Source organism: Haematobia irritans, chromosome 1 (genome assembly GCF_050003625.1).
Source record: "Haematobia irritans isolate KBUSLIRL chromosome 1, ASM5000362v1, whole genome shotgun sequence".
In the NCBI taxonomy this organism is placed as follows: Eukaryota; Metazoa; Arthropoda; class Insecta; order Diptera; family Muscidae; genus Haematobia; species Haematobia irritans.
This window is the reverse complement of record NC_134397.1, coordinates 123,267,551-123,289,048: the sequence shown is the minus strand read 5'-3', so window position 1 is coordinate 123,289,048 and position 21,498 is coordinate 123,267,551. Positions and strand designations below refer to the sequence as shown.

Sequence of the window (21,498 nt, the reverse complement as noted above, 5' to 3'; positions counted from 1 at the left end):
TACCGGCCTTAAAAATACAAATAAAAAATTACAAACATCTATGGACCTAGCGCCGTCAATGCAACATTTGGTGACGCAAGCCAATTTCCCATCTTCTAAAGTTTATTATCTTTGGTTATTATATCTCCTCACGAAATAAATGAGATGTTGCTATCGACTGTTTATATTTTCTCCCATAAAGATTTTTTGGGATTCAATCACTTCAATTTGTGTTTTTTTAATTGAAATTTCTTCAATCACGAAAGTGAACATAATTGACTAAAAAATTATTTGATTTCTATCGGCACTTTCAATTAAAAAATTAAATGATTTTGGTCGAAAAACAATTATGTTTTTACTTGAGGCTATTGTATCGTTGTTTAGTTACTTGAAATTATTTTTCCTTTATAAGAAAAAATTATCTTGTAATTGTAAAGGGTGATTTGTTAAGAGCTTGATAACTTTAAAAAAAAAAAAAAACGCATAAAATTTGCAAAATCTCATCGGTTCTTTATTTGAAACGTTAGATTGGTCCATGACATTTACTTTTTGAAGATAATTTCATTTAAATGTTGACCGCGGCTGCGTCTTAGGTGGTCCATTCGGAAAGTCCAATTTTGGGCAACTTTTTCGAGCATTTCGGCCGGAATAGCCCGAATTTCTTCGGAAATGTTGTCTTCCAAAGCTGGAATAGTTGCTGGCTTATTTCTGTAGACTTTAGACTTGACGTAGCCCCACAAAAAATAGTCTAAAGGCGTCAAATCGCATGATCTTGGTGGCCAACTTACCGGTCCATTTCTTGAGATGAATTGTTCTCCGAAGTTTTCCCTCAAAATGGCCATAGAATCGCGAGCTGTGTGGCATGTAGCGCCATCTTGTTGAAACCACATGTCAACCAAGTTCAGTTCTTCCATTTTTGGCAACAAAAAGTTTGTTAGCATCGAACGATAGCGATCGCCATTCACCGTAACGTTGCGTCCAACAGCATCTTTGAAAAAATACGGTCCAATGATTCCACCAGCGTACAAACCACACCAAACAGTGCATTTTTCGGGATGCATGGGCAGTTCTTGAACGGCTTCTGGTTGCTCTTCACTCCAAATGCGGCAATTTTGCTTATTTACGTAGCCATTCAACCAGAAATGAGCCTCATTGCTGAACAAAATTTGTCGATAAAAAAGCGGATTTTCTGCCAACTTTTCTAGGGCCCATTCACTGAAAATTCGACGTTGTGGCTCGTTAGTAAGTCTATTCATGATGAAATGTCAAAGCATACTGAGCATCTTTCTCTTTGACACCATGTCTGAAATCCCACGTGATCTGTCAAATACTAATGCATGAAAATCCTAACCTCAAAAGAATCACCCTTTACAAGAGTTTATACTTTTTTACGAGTTTTTCCAATTATAATTATAGTTGTATTTTCTTTAGATTTGAGTCAAAATAGTATGAAATTAATTATTCGCGAATAAAATTTTAAATTTTTTTATTTGGAAATATTTTATTATTCTTTAAATTAAAAATGTAAACATTTTCAGCCAGTTTTTAATTGAATTTAATATTATATTATTATGTAGACATTTATATTATTTATATTGTATTATAAGCCTCATGGAATTTTCCATAGCCAAAGTATTTATGTATTTCTTATGATTTGCGGAAATTATACACATATATGTGTGTAAAATGTCAAACGTATATATATTCTCTATGGGGTGTTATTGAAAAATTAGATATGGCGTTGTAAGGAGTTTATATTTAGACTTTTGATGGCTGTTTCGAAACGGAAACACCTCACACGATAGTTGTTTTTATTGTTGCTGTGCTTGAGATTTTACTACCAGAAAACTTCCTGGAGATCTGAAATAGTGACATCTTAGCGAATGACGATAAAGCAAACAGACAAAGCCGCCTTGTTTACAGGCGCAAGCAATCGATAACAACGTTTTACAAAATTGTCATTAGCAAATATAGAGATACCTATCGGCCTGTATTGTTAACAATCGATAATGATTACTAACGGAATTTTCAGTAGCCAGAATACTTAAATATATCTTAATCCCGGCGACTCTTGCGAAAATTCCTGTTGCGTGGCAATAATACAGTTTTGCTATATACTTCTTAAAGCCTGGTATGCACCGCTAACGATATTTCCACTACCCATAAGAAATGCATTTGTATATAATATATGGTTAAAGTGGCAGCCCGATTTAGATTCAGGCTCACTTAGACTATTCAGTCCATTGTGATTGTATATAATATATACCAATGCATTTCTTATGGGTAGTGGAAATATCGTTCGACCATATTATGCTAAGGCAAATTCCGTGAGGTGGCGTTATCGACGTCTTTTGTGGGTGTCAAAAATTAAAATGGCCATAGAATTATTGTACAAATAGTCGTAAGTTGTTAGTTTTACAACTTATTTCGTGGGGTGCTTACTTCTCGATATTCTTCAATTACCAACAATATGTTTCCACTTCTTTCACTAAAAACCAATAAAACATTATGCTTGCTTTTGTCTCACTGTATGTTATGTAACATGAACAAAATTGTTTCCATGGTAACTAAACAAAAAACAAACAAATTTGATTCCACTCACAAATTCAACATTTTTTGTAATTTTGCATTTGCGTTATTTGGTAGGAGAAAAATACACAGGCAGATAATTCATAAAATTACATCTTCAAGAAAATGCACATTGCACCCATGGATTCAAAACAATTAAATGAACTTGGATTCATAGACTATCAGAAACCATTAAATAATCTTCAGGATATGAGGACTTCAACATATGTAGGTTGTAAATACATGACCGACACAAATTTAGATACTAGAATCCATGAAAAATTTGAGGAATGCCGGTCGTATCGAGAGGATCCAATGCTCAATAGAACGACCGAATACAAGGCTAACTATGAATGGAAGGTGAGTGAGAATCAATATTTGTACACTATAAATTAAATATTTTCACTTCCTCTTTAGTTTGGAGATCCTAATGAAGTACGTAATCCATCCTTGGATAAAATTAACCATATCAAACCATTTTACGAATGCAAAATGAAATTTTTACAAAGGCCAATGGTACCCGCAGCTAGTGTGTCGCATTCGGATTATCTCTGGCACCCGGAACCAGATATCGAACCTCCTATTACATTACATTTACCCACACCGGTAGCTACCACTCAACTCTCCATTAATCGAGCAAAACCAGGGTATTCTAAATATTTGGATAGTTCAGCTACAACTTCTCGCTTAGATTATTGTCATCGCACTCCTGAGGATATAATGAGTGGTATAGCTGCCAAAGATAATATTACATTTTGGAATTGGAAAAATGACACCACCAAAAAAGTTTATCCAGAACAAGATCCTCAACAATGTGACAAATTGCCATCAAAAAATTGTATAAAAAGACGTTGTGAATTCCCAACCTTAGTGAAGGCGGTACCGAATTCGGGTATGACCACAGAAGTACGAGAAAATTATGTCGATCCTTACAAAAAGCAATTGGAATATGATTGCACGCATATTCGTAATGAAATTGCCTATTCACAAGTTGAACCATATCCCAACAAAACAGAATATAATATTTTGGGATCGGGGGAAAGTACGCACAATTATGTGTAATTTTATGTACCTTCTTACCATTGTGACCTTCGTAAAGAGTTTTAGAAAATGATAACTTTTCTCAAACATAAATTTCCAAATAAAAACGAATTGCTCTACTACTTATTTTAGAATCAACCGTGACAATTCTCTTTTAAACGTGTACCTGCTATAAGTGCATATAGCGAAATCTATTGTTAACATATTTATCGATATATTCTTATGGAAGAAAAAATGTAAGCTTTCGATAATGCTATGGTATTTTCGTTCTTTGCGAAAATTCCTGATGAGTGTCGGTGCAGTGCTGTAATGTATTTCTTATGGAAGCTAAATGTAAACAGTCGATACCAACGCTCACGAAAATTTCAGCTGTAGCTGTATACCGGGCTATAATCAAACTATTTAAAACGGGTTTTCTGCTCTAACAAAATTTTCGTTACACAAGAAAATCATTGGTACTTTTGCTACCGAACTTTTTTTAGGACGATGTTATCGATTGTTTACATTTTGTTCGCCTGAGAAATAAATGATAAAACAACCTTATTGGCATGCAAAATTGGCATATCCAAAAAGCATACCTTAAGGTTGGCATGCACACATGGCACATTCCAAAATTCCATGAGCATTCCAAAATTCCATGAGGTGTACTTATCGATATTTTATACGCACTTCTAACGAAATTTCCACTACCCATAAGAAATACATTGCTGATTGCTAACGAGATTGTTATGGATTGTTAGCATTTTCCTTCCGTAAGAATTGCTTGATACATCTGTATTATCGGCATGTAACAGGAATTCTCGTAACAGTCGATACCAACGCTCACGAAAATTTCAGCTGTAGCTTTATACCGGGCTATAACGAAACTATTTAAAACGGGGTTTCAGTTATAACAAAATTTTCGTTACACAAGAAAATGATTGCTACTTTTGCTACCGAACTTTTCTTTACGACGATGTTATCGATTGTTTACATTTTGTTCGCCTGAAAAATAAATGGCAAAACAACCTTATTGGCATGCAAAATTGGCATATCCAAAAAGCTTACCTCAAGGTTGGCGTATAAAAGAATGTCACATTCCAAAATTCCATGAGGCGTAGTTGTCGATAGTTTATCGAAATTTAATAGTTTAATGAAATTTCCACTACCCATAAGAAATACATTGCTGCTTTTGCTAACGAGATTGTTATAGATTGTTAGCATTTTCCTTCCATAAGAATTATTTGATACAACTGTATTATCGGCTGTAACAGGAATTCTCGTAAGAGCTGGATAAAGCTCTTGCGAAAATTCCTATTGCAAGCCAATAAGGCAGTTTTCATATCTGCCTCGTATTTCTTATAGGAGAAAATGTAACCAATCGATAACAACGCTTCAAGGAATATAACTAATACCAATGGATATTTTATGGACAGCGGAAATTTACAAAAACCGATAACTAATGGTTATAATGAAAAATGCGCTAGCAAGAATGCCTATGCGTTTTTTTATGGATGGCAAAAGTTATGAAATATATGAATAACAGCATTATCGGTATATAGATTATATTAATTTTAATGTAATAGTGAATATAATTTCATTTCGTCGTAACACGCAATATCGAATTCGATTATGTAAAGTATATATATATATATATATACTCTTGATCAGGGAGAAATTGTAAGACGATATAGCCATGTCCGTATGTCTGCTTACAGCCTTCAATAATGGCGCTACCGTCCAGAAATTTGGCACAGATTCGACTCTGATTTGGGGTTTTGGGATACTAGAAACCGAGTAGGTTCATGCTTTGGTATAGCCTCCAAATACTGTAATAGTGAATATAATATTTTAATGTAATAGTGAATATAATTTCATTTCGTCGTAACACGCAATATCGAATTCGATTATGTAAAGTATATATATATATATACTCTTGATCAGGGAGAAATTGTAAGACGATATAGCCATGTCCGTATGTCTGCTTACAGCCTTCAATAATGGCGCTACCGTCCAGAAATTTGGCACAGATTCGACTCTGATTTGGGGTTTTGGGATACTAGAAACCGAGTAGGTTCATGCTTTGGTATAGCCTCCAAATACTCGTAGACCGATTTTCCGATTTTAGTTCTTGGGCTTTTAGAAAACGTATGTTTATCCGATTTTCGTGAAAATTTAAAATAGGTGTGCCGAATATGATGTGCATCGGTCCATATTTTGATATATCTCCCATATAGATCGGTCTCCCTATTTGAGTTTTGGGATTTTAGAAGTTAGTAGTGTTTACCCGGTATGCCTTAAACTATATACCGAAATTTTCGGTAGCAAAAATTTATTTAAGTCTACAACAAAAAAACAGGGCTGTGTACACAAATTTTAAACCACCTAATCGCTTTTAAAAATTGTTAATTAAATGTTTGCTGCCAAAATATGCTTTTGACAACCCTGTTATTGTCAGAGGTGCGTACCAGCTTACAAAATTGAACGCTACCGAAAATTTCGTTAGCATAAATAGCAATGCATTTCTTATGGGAATGAAATTTTTCGCTAGAGGTGCATACCGGCCTTTAGTTAAAATCATGATAAAATAATTTCCAGGTAGTTGTAGTATTACAAAAAATAATAATGAGTTTTCTTATATGAGATGTGCTTATATCCGTTACCTACTGTATACCACAAAGAGTGTATTGCACAAAGATTATTCCATTTACATTATTATCCATTTTTGGATAATTTCTGGTTAAATTATTCACACATTAAGGTGAGTACTATGTTCGGCTTTTTCACCAAAACACTAAATTAAAAGTACAAATATATTTATGAAGACGATTATATTTTGATCAAGTCTTACCAAATAATGGATGGAAAAGATCCAAGGAATTGATTGCAACTAATTTTATATTTCTAAATTAATTAATTAAAAAAAGTAACCGTGAAAACAAGCTGGTTTTCAGCTTGAAAACTGAACATAGTACTCAGCTTTATGTGTAAAAATGAAGTACGTATTATTTTACTTATAGCAGAGTACTATGTTCAGTTTTCAAGCTGAAAACCAGCTTGTTTTCACGGCTACTTTTTTTAATTATTTAATTTAGAAATATAGAATTATTTGCAATCAATTCCTTGGATCTTTTCCATCCATTATTTGGTAAGACTTGATCAAAATATGAACGTCTTCACAAATTTATTTGTACTTTTAATTTAGTGTTTTGGTGAAAACTCCGAACATAGTACTCACCTTATCACGCAAATTTTTTCCGTTTTAAATTTTTGCTACCATATTATTTTCTTGGGCATTATGTTTTTGATTTCAGCAAGCAGTGTTGCCAGTATTGGAGATTTTCCCCCAAATCGGGGATATCTTTTCGTGGTGGGGAGACGAAATGTTTGATTTGGGGGTTGGGGGATTTCCACAAAATTGGGGATTTTTGTGGGGAATTTTCAAAATCCGTTCAGCATAATAAACCTGATTTTGAATTATGGTTTATATGAAATTCTTTACATCTACATGCTTAAAAAGGGCTTTAAGAAGTACAGAGAATCTCCAAACTATAAAAAAAAACTTCTTCCTCGGCATTTATTTGGGGGCCCAAGAGCTACTTTACTCTGCTTCCTAAAAAAGTTTTTACTATTGTGAAATTATTTGGTAAAGAACCGGGTCGAACTGTTGCCCCTCATCTGCGTACATCACTGATTGTAAAATATATATATATATATATATATATATATATATATATATATATATATATATATATATATATATATATATATATATATATATATATATATATATATATATATATATATATATATATATATATATATATATATATATATATATATATATATATATATATATATATATATATATATATATATATATATATATATATATATATATATATATATATATATATATCGGATATTTTGAGCACCTGTCCCATGGTTTTGTGTTTTGAAATCATCATCTTATTATTAACTCGCAAACTGGTATAACAAAAATTTCATATTTTTCAAATTTTTAAATTATTACGGATTTTCTTCAGCAGAGCATATCTATTCTTAAAAAAACTTTCCAAAATGTATTGGGTGTTTTTGGGAATTTTAAATTAAATTGGGGAAGAAAACGTCCCATTTTGGGGACAATGGCCCAGAAAATACTGGCAACAATGTCAGCAAGCATTTTATGTTTGACGAGAAAACTACATTTTTGCGGGAAAAAGATGTTCGCATCCAAAAATAACATTTTGACCTTGCTCGCTACCAAATTTCTCCTCAGTGTGTAGTTTGGCGGATAAACCAGGCTAACTTCCTTTCGGCAACCCTGCATTATCGGTCAAAATTATTATATTATTACCTGAGTTAAAAAAAATAGAACTGTCAAATACAAGAATTATTATTTCTAAATACAATAAAAAAATATGTCCGCTTTGGAAAATCCTAATTCCAAACTATTTTCTCGTCGTGATGTTCCAAAATGTTGTCCAATGAAACAATGTAAATAAGAAAACTTTGTTAACCACATTTTAGAGGTGCCCATTGCCAGATTGTAGATAGTTGATAATTTACTCCTTTCATTTCCAAAATTATTGAAAATTTTTGTTAGACATTTAAAAAAAAAATGTTTCTACCTTTTTCAGATTTTTTGACCAATAAAGCCATCTTGATCGACACATTGGAAATATCCCCGAGAGTTATTGTGTTCAAAAAGAAATTACGAATGGGGAATATTTATGAGTCTTGGATCAATGTAACCAATAAGTCTATGGTAGGTATTAAGAAAAAACAGATTCGGAACAGATCTTCTAAATTATCCACAGTATAAGCGTCGATTGATATATTCCTGTGATGATTCATCGGATATAATGAATATTTTCCTGGAAGCTGACGAATCTTTTCAATTTGCCGTACGTTTACAACCTCAAACAAAATTGAATATTAATCGTCGACGAGATGCCTTTATACAAACTGAACATCCAAATTTGATAGTTGCTGTACCTATCTTAGTACTACAACATGAATATGGAATGCCTAGCTTTCCCAAAATGATTAAATTTCCGCCGGCCTGTGAAAATACAAGTACATTTTATGAGATGATCATCTACAATAACAGTATAAGCAATATGACATTCAGTATAAAATGGTAAATATGTGTATTAGAGATTTGTCTAATTAACCCCCATTTTCATGAAGCTCCGTTTGTCCCACGTTACCTAACGAACTTTTAAACCGCACTAGAGACATATCTGTTATCTTGTCTATATATTCCAAATGCCAGTTAGGAGCTTAAGTTCAGGAAATCTTTCAGTTAAAGTTAACTAGAGAGAAGATTTGTGCAATTTACTTTGTGTTAACGGGCAGTTAAAGCTGCATGAAAATGACCGTAAGACCCCAAATTAATACTTCAGAATCACCTCACCTTAATGAAATCCCCCCACAAAATAAAATTCAAATTAATTAAATGTTCAGAAACCAATATCACCAAAAATTTTCAGTATAAAAATTAATTAATTAATTGATAACACTAGCTAACAAAAAAAATTATGTACACTTGATGGGAGGTAACTTTTCTTATGATCTGTGATAAGTTAAGTGGTTCAAAAAATATCGATGCAAAAATGCCAAATTTTCAAAAAAAAAATCGTATTTTACAATGGATCTTTTTCACAAGAAAAGTATAAACCATTAAAAACAAAATTGTTTTCAGAAACCAATATCACCAAAAATGTTCAGTATAAAAATTAATTGATTTAATTAATTGATAACACTAGTTTACAAAAAAATTATGTACACTTGATGGGAGGTAAATTTTCTTATGATCTGTGATAAGTTAAGTGGTTCAAAAAATATCGATGCAAAAATGCCAAATTTTCAAAAAAAAAAAAATCGTATTTTACAATGGATCTTTTTCGCCAGAAAAGTATAAACCATTAAAAACAAAATTGTTTTCTCTCCATGATCGTATAAATGATACTCTAACGTAAGTAATAGGACCAACTAGTAGAAAAACGACCGAAAAATTGCAAAGTTATAAGCAATTGAGTGAACAAATCCGATGTCAAATCATGCAAATATGAATAACTCACCCACACAAAAATGCCTCTCGGCCACAGAGAAATGCATTTTGGTGTTGGTGAGTGGCATACATAAGAAAAGTTGACTCTCATCAAGTGTACATTTTCAGTGTAAACTGGTGTAATTAATTAAATCAATAACTTTGTTACATTTGAATTATAACAACTCTTTTATTTGAGTCGATTAACTTTTTTAAAGAACCAATTAATTTTTCAATTGAGGCCGGTGAATGATACCGTTTCCTTGATTGAAGTACTAATTTGTTTGGATATTCTTTTTTTACAGTAATAACCCAAAATTAACAATCATTGTTCCAACATTCAATATAACAAAGTGTGACTACATTGGGATTTTGTTAAAACTTAATTGCGAGGATTTGAATGAAGAAACTGGTGTCATTAAAATAAGAATTGGTATCGGTAAGTGCAAGTGATTAGTTGAGGCATCTTCCGAAATGACTCCCTATTGGAGCCAGGTTTGCAGATGTAACGAGACCAACCGGAGAAAATAAATATAACAAATTGAATTCTTTCGTTGTTGAAAAGCAAGTCGACATTTATTCAGTTCATTACTTATCACCTAATACATATCAAGATCGTAATAAATTAAGTTAAATTCATGGCTTAACGAAACAACTAAAAACGACATCTGTATTTCAAAGATATTATATACTAGTACAAATTGTGTAGGGATGCCAGTTTCGACATTCTGGGCCCCTTGATGGGTACCATCAATTGATGTGTATTTATACATTTGTTTGTTTGGTTTCAAGAGAGATCCAAGGCATATTTAGGAAGGTAGTTTCAAGCTATTAGGTGATTACAATTTTTTCTTTTCAGCAGAACTTTGATTGTCGCTAAAAGGGTTTTATGGGTTTGTCATCTCATCCTACCAAATACCATGCAGTATTTCTTCAAACTATGATTATATATCATTGAATTGAATATTCTGGTTTCTTCCCATCTACAAGAATTTATTTTTTCTCTTTTTGAAGTATTTTCACTTTTATTCCTTACGAAAATGGCGCTAGCTACGTCAATGTTTAATTGACAATCATGACAAATAAAATTAAAAATCAAAATAAAATTGTTTTCAACCAAAAATGTTTAAATATTCACTTTGCTTTAAATTTAGGACAGAAAAGTATCGAAATAAATTATCCTCATAATTTATGGTAAGAATTAATGCAATTATTCTTACGAACCGTAATACATTTCCAGATCTTCTCCATTTTAGAGAGATCTTAATATAGTTTGGAATTTATATTCTGTTATTATTATACCCTCCACCATAGGATGTGGGTATATTAACTTTGTCATTCCGTTTGTAACACATCGAAATATTGCTCTAAGACCCCATAAAGTATATATATTCTGGGTCGTGCTGAAATTCTGAGTCGATCTAAGCATGTCCATCCGTTCGTCCGTCTGTTGAAATCACGCTAACTTCCGAACAAAACAAGCTATTGACTTGAAACTTGGCACAAGTAGTTGTTATTGATGTAGGTCGGATGGTATTGCAAATGGGCCATATCGGACCCCCATATAAACGGACCCCCAAATTTGGCTTGCGATTGCTTTAAGAGAAGCAAATTTCATCCGATCCGGCTTAAACTTGGTACATAGTGTTAGTATATGGTCTCTAACAACCATGCAAAAATTGGTCCATATCGGTCCATAATTACATATAGCCCCCATATAAACCAATCCCCCGATTTGGCTTACGAAGCTTCTAAGAGAAGCAAATTTTATCCGATCCGGCTGAAATTTGGAACATGGTGTTAGTATATGGTCTCTAATAACCATGCAAAAATTGGTCCATATCGGTCCATAATTACATATAGCCCCCATATAAACCGACCCCTCGATTTGTCTTGCGGAGCCCCTAAGAGAACCAAATTTCATCCGATAAGGCTGAAATTTGGTACACGGTGTTGGTATATGTTCTCTAATGACCATGCAAAAATTGGTCCACATCGACCAATAATTATATATAGCCCCCATTTAAAGCGATCCCCAGATTTGACCTCCGGAGCCTCATAGAGGAGCCAAATTCATCCGATCCGGTTGAAATTTGGCACGTGGTGTTAGTATATGGTCTCTAACAACCATGCAGGAATTGGTCCATAATTATATATAGCCCCCCATATAAATCGATCCTCAGATTTGTCCTCCGGAGCCTCTTGGAGGAGCTAAATTCATCCGATCCGGTTGAAATTTGGAACATGGTGTTAGAATGTGGTCTCTAACAACCATGCAAGAATTGGTCCATATCGGTCCATAATTATATATAGCCCCCATATAAACCGTTCCCCAGATTTGATCTCCGAAGCCTCTTGGAGGAGCAAAATTCATCCGATCCGGTTGAAATTTGGAACGTGGTGTTAGTATATGGCCGCTTATAACCATGCCATAATTGGTCCATATCGGTCTATAGTTATATATAGCCGATCCCCAATCACACAAAAATTGGTCCATATCGGTTCATAATCATGGTTGCCACTCGAGCCAAAAATAATCTACCAAAATTTTATTTTTATCGAAAACATTGTCAAAATGTTATTTCTATAGAAAATTTTGTCAAAATTTTATTTCTATAGAAAATTTTGTCAAAATTTTATTTCTATAGAAACTTTAAACTTAATTATATACGTATTTAATCGACCTTGTTTAGTTTAATATATACCACGTATGGACTATGTGGTATATATTACGGTGTTAGGAAGTTTTAAAATACCTTGCCATCGGCAAGTGTTACCGCAACCCAAGTAATTCGATTGTGGATGACAGTCTTCAGTAGAAGTTTCTACGCAATCCATGGTGGACGGTACATAAGCTTCGGCCTGGCCGAACTTACGGCCGTATATACTTGTTATATTTCATTTTTTGTTTTGATTGTGTTAAAGGAATTTCAAATGTATTATGTTTTTACATGGGACAATTCCCCGAGACAAGCCATCCTAAGGATGAGTTTTGGCGCATTAAAATTCCGTCAATGTTAGGTATTATTCCACCCAACATAATCCTGGGGTATAGGTCAGCGCCTAGTACCATAGCAATTGCTTTGCTCTCGTGAAACTCCAGATCTGCCATTATCAAATTTACGAATTTTTCCCTAGAAGGCTTCGCTAAAGTTATGACCGGTGTTTTTGCATATCGATGCGATTGTCAACGAGTATATGAGAAGTAATCTTAAGTTGGCGATCTGAAATAGAGAGAAAAGTTACTTGCCACATGAGTGAGTCTCCAACGCGATTCTAAATATTGCTACAATTTTCTTCGATACACGACTAATTGAAAAGCCAGTGTCAATAATAATTCTTATAGGATGCGACCGACCTCCGTGAAAAATATTGCTATGGCAGTGGGCAAAATGGTAATGACTTGTGGTTGAAAGATTTCAGTCATGGAAGATGACGCTGATGTGTCGATTACCTTGTTGTCGTGCTCTATACACGCACAGAAACAAACATTTTTGGACATAGTTGCTTATCTAGAGCATATAATTGTCGCGACTAATCCCACTGCGGCGGGTTCTTTGTACCGGATTGACCCGATGGATACTATTAACCGGCAAGCGGCTGCCACATCAGTGTACGTGTTGTTTTGCAGCTCCAGTGTACACTGAAAAAACAGTGAACCCACCAGGAAGAAAAATTTCGGTTAATTTTAGAAAATATTGAATATTTTTAGAAAATTTTAACTAAACAGTATAGCATCACGCCGATGTCATAAAAATAAGTAAATATTTTTCGACAAATTCAAGAAAATTTATTAGTCATAATTAAGTTTTTTCATTTGTTAAAGAACATTTTGTAGTTTGAAGGAAAAAATTGGAGTTCAAAATTGCAAGAATGTCTTTAGTGACATACGAAGTTCATGATGAACGCATTTTTAGTAAAATTTACAAATTTAAAGAAATATTGAACTATTTTGTGGAAGGCGCGAATTTAGTTAATCTTTATCCTTCATTTGTGTATATTTTTTCTTCGGTTTTAGTTAATTTAACCAGCGTACACAAAAAATTATTAGAGTAGAGGAAACTTTCTCCAAATATAATAACTCCATGAACTGAAATAAAGTTAAATTGGCTTTAGTGAAATAGAGAGTTCACTTTTTTTTGAGTGTAGACACCGCAGACTAGTAACACGCAATTGAATAACATACATAACTGCCAGAACGCTGCCCTTAGAACTGCGACTGGGTGTCTCCGCAGCACACCCCTCGATCACCTTTATGTGGAGACAAAGATCGTCCCTGCACCGAAAAAAAAGCGTTGTTAAAACCAGGAAAATTTAATGCCCTTTTGTACTTTTTAACTACAGTTCACGAAATTACACCTTCTAATAGAAGAAAATATTAACTAAAAGTCAAGAAGAAAATCATTGGCGCCAAATCATGACCATACATGAACCATACAGTAGTTCATTCTTACTATTTTTGGGAATCGTAAGAAAATTTTCATTTGCTTTAGTTCATATTGAATTTATGTGTACGGTCATCGAACTTTATACTCACGTTTAGTTCATAAAATATTTGAGACATACTTAAAAAAAAAACGAAAATTTCATTGGGCTGTGGAAAATTTCGCAAAAAGTAATAAAATTTAACTACTAACAAATAATTTTTTTACAATAAAAATAAGTTAAATTTAGAGTTAGTTTAACTACGGAAATTGTTTTCTGTGTGTTCGAAGACACAATTACATGTTGTCAAAGCAGTATCTCCTGGGTTGTTATTGCAGTAATCATAGCACAGGAGGAAAGAGACCTCCCACGGCAGACTAGGGTAGTGTTAGCCCAATTAAGATCAGGCAAGTGCAGCCGCCTCAATTCCTACTTATCTGTGATTGATAGCAGGGTAGCTGAAAGTCCAATTTGCAACCAAGGGTCACACGACACGCGTCATCTTTTCTCTTGCCCAGCTAAACCAACCCGACTTACCACCAGATCACCCTGGACACACCCCACCTTAGTCGCAGAGTTCCTCGATCTGGTCACAAGCTGAAGTACCAAAGTGTATAACATAAAATGGATGAAATCACAATAAACTGTTACAACAACATTGTCGCGACAACCATGTATTAGAATTTTCTAGCAGAGGCAAATGTATGCTGGCAATTAGCATTTAAATGGTTGTCCAATGCCGCAAACATGTCCTATCGGCCTCATTTATCTTAACCTTTAACTGGGTACGTGGTGGTAAAATTTACCACCTCGAACACTCGTTTACATATATTTTAAAAAAGACGTGTGAAATAAAGTATATGTTAATCATTGAAAGAACATATAATATTTCGAAATATTGTTTTATTTTCGTTAAATACAATGTTTACTAATCAACAAATATAATAATGATACAAAAAAAAACATTTTTTTACAGAAAAAATATTAATGTAAAAGAGGGGGTAAAATTTACCACACGTCGCAAATTACGCAAAAAAAATTCACCTCACCGGTTAAAGGTTAATCAATATTCAAATGATAGCTATCCCACCATTGTCTCTAGTCAGATATTAGGTTAAGATATATACTATTTAGAAATACATGTCTAGGGCCTCAGTCACACCATACAATAAGTTACATCATATAGTTAAGTTCAAATAAAGATATCATATAGCCAATGCTGGTAGTCCGGCCCATCCAATTGAAAAAACTATCGTATAAGCGTTATAGAACACTGCTTACCCTCCTGAGTGGCGACGGTCTGTATGTATATCAAATCAAAATGGGAAACCGGTAAAGCCACCTTACCCTTACAAATATCAGCAATCACTACATCTATTAGATTCCCAGCCTCTGCATTTACCCTATATGTATGGTACAATCAAAACACATGAGTCCGAACAGGCCTGTAGACCTAGCATATAGTAAGCACCCGTGGTTGGTACACCTATGCCATAGCGAAGATCATTACTCACATTCTAGGCCAGATGATGAAGTCTTTCTTGCGTCTCCAAACTGTATCGAACATTGATAACGTGTCAAACACCCTGCGTGAGGTACTAGTGTGCCCTAATTATAAGTTTGAGAAAATAGACTTAGAAAACATGTATCCTAGTATGAATCGTATAGATATTCTATCCTCGCGGGAACACTTTCTTAGTTTACCCTGCGTCAAACACCTATGTCCAATGGATCATAATCAATTATTGTCTTGTGCTAAATACTGTTTGAGTGAGTACATATTGTTCACGTATAATAGCTGCATATATCATGAGGTCCAAGGTTTACCCCATGAGTATATACCTGACATCCTCAAATATCCATATGGCGTACCTCGAATCTCATTCTTGAGTGATTACCCCCTTTTTATGTCCTTCCCTTAGGAAAGGTTCGACTTACATTAGTATCGTAACCTGTCAACAGGTCGACTAATTGGGCCTAACTCTTGGTCATTGCCCAAATTTATAACTTCAGTCGAAACGCGTCCACTGGACCCTGAAGTTATCCGCCCAGTGGATGACGTTCGCTGCATGGTGGCTTAATGTACCACCGCACGTGCAATTCGTAATAAGTACGTATTAGAGGTCTGCACAATTCCATTTGTAAATGCAGAGTACACGTGTACTTGCTAAATGAGTACATCTATTTGAGAGAGTTGCAAAACAATTGGTACACATTTTAATGAACACCAAAAGCCACGAGTAACTTCTTGTCGCTACTCTGATGTCTTCACTACCAACAAACACATATTCCTCTTTCTCTCTTATTGAAGTGTACTCAGAGTGATCACGTCGAGTATGTTGCGAGAACAAAACTTCATAGAGTACTCCAAGTACCACGTGCAGTTTCACAAATACAAGAAAACAGTTACTCTCCATAATATATGTTTTCGGATTGATATAAAGAACGGCAAACGTTAAGGTAAACGTGTGACATACATAAATATATGAAATATGTGACATACATACATATCTATGATTAATAATAATGGAAAGTTTTGCTTCACACATAACTGAGAAATACTTGTGGTACCACGTGAAGTGAAGAGAATCCATGTTGTACTTTTTCTCAAGTACTTACATTTTTATTGTTCCTTTTTTTCGGAACACATATTGTTTCGGATAAGTACTTGGTGGTATTTGACTAGCAAGTGTTCTCTTCACTTCACTACTTGCGCTCTGAGAGAAAGACAGTGTATGTACTATATTCGACAGCGAATTGCATGCATGTAGTGAAAAGTTATTCGATGCAGACCTCTAGTACGTATTACGAGAAAATTCAATAATCCGATATTAAAAATACGGACCATCGACGCACCTTCTGAGGGGATAACTCCTCGTATGAAGATCCTAACTTCCTGCCTGACTCCTCTACATGCTTTGCCAGATCTACCAGATGTGTCCTCAAATGACCCATCATTGACACTAATGAACTAATTGGGTCTAACTCTTGGTTATTGCCCAAATTTATAACTTCAGTCGAAACCCGTCCACTGGACCCTGAAGTTAGCAGCCCAGTGGATCACGTTGAATTTCGCTGCATGGTGGCCTAACGTACCACCACACTTGAAATTCGTAATAAGTACTTATTACGAGAAAATTAAATTATTCCGATATTTAAAAAAAACACGTCCGTTCTGTTCTGTCGAAGGTTTAACAACACTAAGCAGGTGCATAAAGAATCCACCTTGACACATTATATACCGAAAGTCTTATTACGCACAACTAGGGATGCCAGACGTGCTCTTTTAAAGAGCACATGTGCTCTTTTTTTACAAAATGTGCTCTTAAAACAAGATAGGCCAAAAGAGCACGCAAAAGTGCTATATTTTTAGTTAAGTAGTCCTTTTGTGCTCTTTGTATGCATCACAACAAATATTACTCCAACGCGGTTCAATAAATGGTAAAAGTAAACTGAACATACGTAAATGCCACACTACGAGATTTTCCTACGCCGTCATTTTCTAATTAAATAGTGTTTTACTTTATATATCAGAGTGGAAGAAGAGCTCGCCGATGTTGCTTCTTCACTTTGTACTCTGTTCTAAATGTAAATAAACTTCTTTCAATAACATTTTTCTCTAAAACACCAAACAAATGACAAAGTATTGTAAGAAAATTAGCTTGTGTTGAAAGTGGTTTATTTTATGTAAATGTTATGAACCTTTTTTATGTTTAAATGAATTATTATGGAATTAAATGTTTTTATTTTATTTGAAAAACTGTGCTCTTCTTCGGTATGTGCTCTTTTTGCCTCTTCAAAATCTGGCATCCCTACGCACAACCAAGAAGTTTCTATTACGGATCTACCAGATGTACCCTCTAATGACCCGTCAATGGCACTAATGAACCAAATACAAGGTACTACGTGTCCTGGGTTCCACATCATTATTTCGTCATCAACATCACCAGTCTCTTTCCTACATTTGTGAGGATTATGAAAACTAATAACTCTATTGTGTAGGAAATTTCAACTTGGAAATCCAACATTCCACAATAGCGACTCACTGTTCCATAGACTTTAAAATGGGCAAGTCTCAAGCTGATCCTACCGTCACTGATCATAATCCCCAGATCAATAAAGAAGGGGTTGTTCATACTAGCAAGTGGAAGATCCCTGACATCTGCAGCCAACTCCTACTCAATCACCATGCTCGTCTACTATACCAACCATCAACATGATACCATCATGTCCACTGATATATATACCGTTACTCCGGGCCTTGGGCGTCCAACTCAGTCCTGATTAGGTTAGATGAAGATGAAGGGTACATGTTGTTAATGAATATTGATACAATGGTTCGTAGATCCGTTAATAGAAGTTTGTTGGTTGTGCGTAATAAGTGTCAAGGTGGATTCTCTAAGCACCTGCTTAGGGTTGTTCAACCGTCGACAGAACAGAACGGGCATGTTTGTTTAATATTGGAGTAATTGAATTTTGTCGTAGTAAGTACTTATTACGAATTTCAAGTGTGGTGGTCCAGTAAGCCACCATGCGAAATCCAACGTGATCCACTGGGCTGCTAACTTCAAGGTCCAGTGGATGGATTTCGACTGAAGTTATAAATTTGGGCGATACTTTGGTAAGTCACCTTTCCTAAGGTAACGGCATCAAAAGGGGTAAACCCTCAAGAAAGAGATTCAAGGAACGACATATGGATACTTGGGACGTCTCGTACTCGTATATGGTCCACTGTAAAAGATAGAGATGTGGCCTCTTCTACTGCTGTTAGTAGATTGGGAAGATGCTTGAAGGGTATATAGTAAGATATCATCTATGTATTTATACCAATGGACTATCCCGTTGTCATAATGTATTTGAAAGCGATAGTCCAGATATATATTTGCCAGTAGATCAGAGTCGCAGGCTTCTTGGGGTAAAACTTGGACCTCATGATATATGCAGCTATTATACGTGAACAATATGTACTCACTCAAACAGTATTTAGCACAAGACAATAATTGATTAGGATCCATTGGATATAGATGTTTGCGCAGGGTAAACTAAGAAAGTGTTCCAACGAGGATAGAATATCTGTACGATTCATACTGGGATACATGTTTTCACAAACTTATAATTAGGGCACACTAGTACCTCAAGCTGGGTATGTGCCACGTTATCAATGTTCAATACATTTTGGAGACACAAGAAAGACTTCATAATCTGACCGAGAATGTGAGTAATGATCTTCGCCATGGGATATGTGTACCAACCACGGGTGCTTACTATAGGTCTACAGGGCTATTCGGGCTTATGTGTTTTGATTGTAACATACATATAGGGTAAATGCAGAAGCTGTGTATCTAATAGATGTAGATGTAATGTTGAAAGTGGTTTATTTTATGTAAATGTTATGAACCTTTTTTATGTTTAAATGAATTATTATGGAATTAAATGTTTTTATTTTATTTGAAAAACTGTGCTCTTCTTCGGTATGTGCTCTTTTTGCCTCTTCAAAATCTGGCATCCCTACGCACAACCAAGAAGTTTCTATTACGGATCTACCAGATGTACCCTCTAATGACCCGTCAATGGCACTAATGAACCAAATACAAGGTACTACGTGTCCTGGGTTCCACATCATTATTTCGTCATCAACATCACCAGTCTCTTTCCTACATTTGTGAGGATTATGAAAACTAATAACTCTATTGTGTAGGAAATTTCAACTTGGAAATCCAACATTCCACAATAGCGACTCACTGTTCCATAGACTTTAAAATGGGCAAGTCTCAAGCTGATCCTACCGTCACTGATCATAATCCCCAGATCAATAAAGAAGGGGTTGTTCATACTAGCAAGTGGAAGATCCCTGACATCTGCAGCCAACTCCTACTCAATCACCATGCTCGTCTACTATACCAACCATCAACATGATACCATCATGTCCACTGATATATATACCGTTACTCCGGGCCTTGGGCGTCCAACTCAGTCCTGATTAGGTTAGATGAAGATGAAGGGTACATGTTGTTAATGAATATTGATACAATGGTTCGTAGATCCGTTAATAGAAGTTTGTTGGTTGTGCGTAATAAGTGTCAAGGTGGATTCTCTAAGCACCTGCTTAGGGTTGTTCAACCGTCGACAGAACAGAACGGGCATGTTTGTTTAATATTGGAGTAATTGAATTTTGTCGTAGTAAGTACTTATTACGAATTTCAAGTGTGGTGGTCCAGTAAGCCACCATGCGAAATCCAACGTGATCCACTGGGCTGCTAACTTCAAGGTCCAGTGGATGGATTTCGACTGAAGTTATAAATTTGGGCGATACTTTGGTAAGTCACCTTTCCTAAGGTAACGGCATCAAAAGGGGTAAACCCTCAAGAAAGAGATTCAAGGAACGACATATGGATACTTGGGACGTCTCGTACTCGTATATGGTCCACTGTAAAAGATAGAGATGTGGCCTCTTCTACTGCTGTTAGTAGATTGGGAAGATGCTTGAAGGGTATATAGTAAGATATCATCTATGTATTTATACCAATGGACTATCCCGTTGTCATAATGTATTTGAAAGCGATAGTCCAGATATATATTTGCCAGTAGATCAGAGTCGCAGGCTTCTTGGGGTAAAACTTGGACCTCATGATATATGCAGCTATTATACGTGAACAATATGTACTCACTCAAACAGTATTTAGCACAAGACAATAATTGATTAGGATCCATTGGATATAGATGTTTGCGCAGGGTAAACTAAGAAAGTGTTCCAACGAGGATAGAATATCTGTACGATTCATACTGGGATACATGTTTTCACAAACTTATAATTAGGGCACACTAGTACCTCAAGCTGGGTATGTGCCACGTTATCAATGTTCAATACATTTTGGAGACACAAGAAAGACTTCATAATCTGACCGAGAATGTGAGTAATGATCTTCGCCATGGGATATGTGTACCAACCACGGGTGCTTACTATAGGTCTACAGGGCTATTCGGGCTTATGTGTTTTGATTGTAACATACATATAGGGTAAATGCAGAAGCTGTGTATCTAATAGATGTAGTGATTGCTGATATTTGTAAAGGTAAGGAGGCTTTACCGGTTTCCAATTTTGATTTGATATACATGCAGACCGTCGCCAATTATCACTCAGGAGGGTAAGCAGTGTTCTATAACGCTTATACCATAGTTTTTTTCTCTACTGAGTGGGCCGGACTACTTATAAACATGCTTCGTAATTAGCGCCAAGATTTTCCTTGACGCTTTGTATCAATATGACATCTTTATTTGAACGTATGGACTTGGTTGTTTTCAGAGCCGTGAGCTGTAATTTCTTCTCTAGAGTATTGTATGGTGTGACTGAGGTCTCAGACATGAATTTGTAAATAGTATGTAGATATTACCCTAATATCTGACTAGAGTCAATGGTGGGATAGCTATCATTTGAATATTGATTAAGATTG

At 35.0% G+C, this 21,498-nt stretch overlaps 2 protein-coding genes across 2 annotated transcripts in view; both read left to right on the top strand.

Moving 5' to 3' along the window:
* Positions 1-2,546: 2,546 nt before the first annotated feature.
* On the top strand, positions 2,547-3,735 carry LOC142241779 (uncharacterized). The gene is made up of 2 exons (XM_075313611.1): positions 2,547-2,907; positions 2,965-3,735. The coding sequence occupies exons 1-2, from the start codon at positions 2,674-2,676 to the stop codon at positions 3,607-3,609; spliced, it is 879 nt and encodes a 292-aa protein (XP_075169726.1). The 5' UTR covers positions 2,547-2,673; the 3' UTR covers positions 3,610-3,735.
* Positions 3,736-7,953: 4,218 nt separating this feature from the next.
* LOC142221779 (uncharacterized) overlaps positions 7,954-21,498 on the top strand; it is a 59,929-nt gene continuing 46,384 nt past the window's right edge. The window contains exons 1-4 of the mRNA XM_075291587.1: positions 7,954-8,064; positions 8,208-8,335; positions 8,388-8,710; positions 9,928-10,061. Of these exons, the coding sequence (XP_075147702.1) occupies positions 7,989-8,064; positions 8,208-8,335; positions 8,388-8,710; positions 9,928-10,061 (661 nt within the window). The 5' untranslated portion in view covers positions 7,954-7,988. The remainder of the gene's footprint in view (positions 8,065-8,207; positions 8,336-8,387; positions 8,711-9,927; positions 10,062-21,498) is intronic.

What these genes read in the sequence shown, in the direction of transcription:
- LOC142241779 (XM_075313611.1), top strand. Translation starts at nt 2,674, where the DNA reads ATGCACATTGCACCCATGGATTCAAAACAATTAAATGAACTTGGATTC. An exon ending in AGGCTAACTATGAATGGAAG is followed by an intron (nt 2,908 to 2,964) that starts GTGAGTGAGAAT and finishes CTTCCTCTTTAG; the next exon opens with TTTGGAGATCCTAATGAAGT.